General features: G+C 35.7%; 1 protein-coding gene across 1 annotated transcript; it reads right to left on the bottom strand.

The window, feature by feature from the left end:
* Positions 1–1,693: 1,693 nt before the first annotated feature.
* Positions 1,694–2,488, bottom strand: LOC136977839 (uncharacterized). Its single transcript, XM_067273426.1, has one exon. The coding sequence runs from the start codon at positions 2,486–2,488 to the stop codon at positions 1,694–1,696; it is 795 nt and encodes a 264-aa protein (XP_067129527.1).
* Between the last annotated feature and the right edge of the window lie 583 nt (positions 2,489–3,071).

Raw genomic sequence — 3,071 nt, forward strand, 5'->3', positions numbered from 1 at the left:
TAAAGGAAATTATATAAAACTGATATTACACTCTGCAACGTATGACGCACATTAAAACCCGCAATGTTAATGAAATTCTGCACATAGAATTGTAGCGAAAAAAAATAAGAAATTCGCGGCACAAGGGTACTGTTATGCCCGTAAAATAAACGACTCTCGTTAACGTATATAATTAACTTTATTATAATGAAACGTCACTATGTGATAATACAAACGTAACTCTGTGCCGTGTCACCATAGCTAACGCACGACTGACCGAAGACAAAGGAACGCGGCAAAGGTCGGGGGGGGTGGCCTAACTAGGTCAAGGGGCAATTGAGTGTGGGTTATCCCCCGGAGGTTTACATACGTAACAGGAACGTCATTGAAAAACAGTTTCATAAATGCGACGTATCAGTGTCGTAAGCATCTCCGATATTGGTCAGTTTACATTAACTGCCAGGCTGAGTTTGCAGTTTTTCCAATTTATAGCATTTGTGACGAAGCTCTTCTTTAATGATGTAAGGAATTTTTAAATTTTTTTTTTCACTTTCATTCTACCGCCAGCTTCAAATACTTTTAATGAAAATTTAAATCTAAAAATAGACTTTTACATTTAATATTCAATCGAGAATTATTCAATTTTGATGTCTTATAAATAAAAAAATTTACATTGCCTGCGTCATTCGGGTTTACGTAATTAAACTTGTACGAAAAATGTCGAAATGGAACGAAAAATAACTCGCAATTCCAAAAAACTTTCTATTCCAAGATGGCGCCGGCGTTCGAAATGAAACGAATTCGAATTTGTCGAAAGTTGCGATAAATAATAATAATAAGAACAATAAAGAAAGAGGAGGGGCTGCCTGCTTTTGCAAACTTAGCCCACTAGGAAGAGAAAGGGGTGTAGAAAAGGTTGAAGGGAGGGTTCTGAAAGGATAGGTATAAAGTAAAAGGAGGAAAAGTAAAGGTGAAAAAAGTTCTTAGGACCTCAGAGCGCTGCATCGGAAATTATTAACAACCATAGTTACCGAAGTTGACAATACCGTTACACAATATTAACAATTACAAGAAATGGCCCGGTTACAGTAAAATGCAAAACCCATCACATATGGGTAGGTTTTTTTTTTTTTTTAACTCTTTCCGCCCTGTGGGCATTAAGAGGGCCTCTTTTAGTAGGCCATTATGGGTTCGGCCAGGCCCACAATGGGGCGACCGGGTGGTGAGGGACGGGGCCCGACATATCCGAACGGACCACCCCCCGAAAAATTCCTGGGGATTATTCGACCCGTTAATATGGGTAGGTAGAAAGTAACCTTGAACAGTGCAATGATACAATAATATTACAAAAAAAATTACAATTTTAATACGCAGAGAGAATAAAGATAGCAGCTTACTATGATATAATATAATATAATAATACAGAATACATGATACGTGAGGACTCGATACATATTAATGGGAAATTATTTTATTTTTATTTTATTTTATTTTATTTTATTTTATTTATATTTTTAAATTATTTTTTAAAATCTAGAATCTAAAACTAAACTAATACTAGACAACTAAACTATGTACAGAAGAATTTTACACGGCCGATTACGTTGTTTCGCTGTTTTCATTCTCAGGAGTTTTTTCTTTCCTGTAGAAGTCTGGCAGAAGAGTCCTGGTGCTTTCAATAAACTTTTCAAAACACTTCCACAGATTTTTCTTATCAAAAAATGTTTTGTGGTGTCGGTGGCCAATTTTGACCTTCTCGAATGCATTCTCTATAGAACGGAATGCGTTGATCTTCATATCGTTCACAGTGGAATATAAAATGCAGAGCATCTCCTACGCTATTATTGTCGCACCGGCATTTATTAGTGTTTCTCTTCTTAAAGCGGTAGAGGTAAGCCATAAAGTTGCCGTGCCCCGTTAAACATTGGGTGGTTTCGGATCTAGGTTTGTAGTAGTTAGCCCTGATGCGATTAGTAATAGAGGGAATAAACTGGTGGTAAAGTCTCCCCGTTGTAGAATTATTCCAATCTTCCCGCCATTTAATTAGTGCCCATTCATTTAAGAAATTTTTCAATGCTGATTTTGGTAATCTGGTATGTGTATCCTGCGTCTTGAGAGTACTAGCCATCCTGGCCAAAGAATCGGCCAGTTCGTTTCCTTTATGTTCTTTATGAGCTGGTATCCAACTGAATTGGATATTGCGAGTAGCACTGAGATAATGCGCTACTTTAATAACTTCTTTGCCCAGTAGCGTGATGTTTTCAGTTTTTGCCAAGACACGAAGAACCACCTTACTATCAATAAGGAATTTTATGTTACCTTTGTATTTATTTAAGTTATCTTTTATTTGGGTGATTGCTTTGTACGTGGCCCATAGTTCAGCTTGCGTAATGCTACAATGTTTAGCGAGTTTTAATCTGGCCTGATAAATTGTCTTATTGCTGTTGTTTTGAATGCCCACACCAGCTCCCACTCCGCACTCTTGCTTAGAGCCATCCGTGTACACCATCCACTGAAAGTATCCGTGTGAACACTTTTATTTACGAGTTTTCGGAAAGATCAAATATTAAAGTTTTGAATAGTGGATATTTTATTTTTTGCTCGATTCTATATTTATGCTATTCTTATTTTTATATATTATACTGTATAAATACAGCACGGTATATTCAACCCATTTAATCTTTTATGTTTATGTAGAGTTTTTTGAAAAGTGACAAAAACTCAGTTCGATAATATTATTTTGAAATACTTTTGAAATTTCTGTCGGGTGTTCTTAGTTTGTGAAAAAATTTTATCTTTAAAAGTTTGATAAAATGTTAACACATTAAGCCACAAAGCCACGTCAAGGCGACACCCATTTTGTGGTAGTTTTTTATTTTCCAGAAACTAACCCTGATTGCTAGACAGAATAACAATCAGAGAATAAAACTGGATATTCGTTGCTGTCCTATTAATTCAATCAACTGAAATCATTCGCGTAAAATAAGATTATTAAGCCAATGCAATCAAATGTTATTATTAGGTAAGAAGGATTTTCGAGACAGATTTGTCGGTTTAAACTAAAATACGAGAGCAATTTAATGTTAAAAATC

The sequence above is a fragment of the Centruroides vittatus genome, unplaced genomic scaffold, assembly GCF_030686945.1.
Source record: "Centruroides vittatus isolate TY-2023 unplaced genomic scaffold, ASM3068694v2 contig_476, whole genome shotgun sequence".
Classification (NCBI taxonomy): Eukaryota; Metazoa; Arthropoda; class Arachnida; order Scorpiones; family Buthidae; genus Centruroides; species Centruroides vittatus.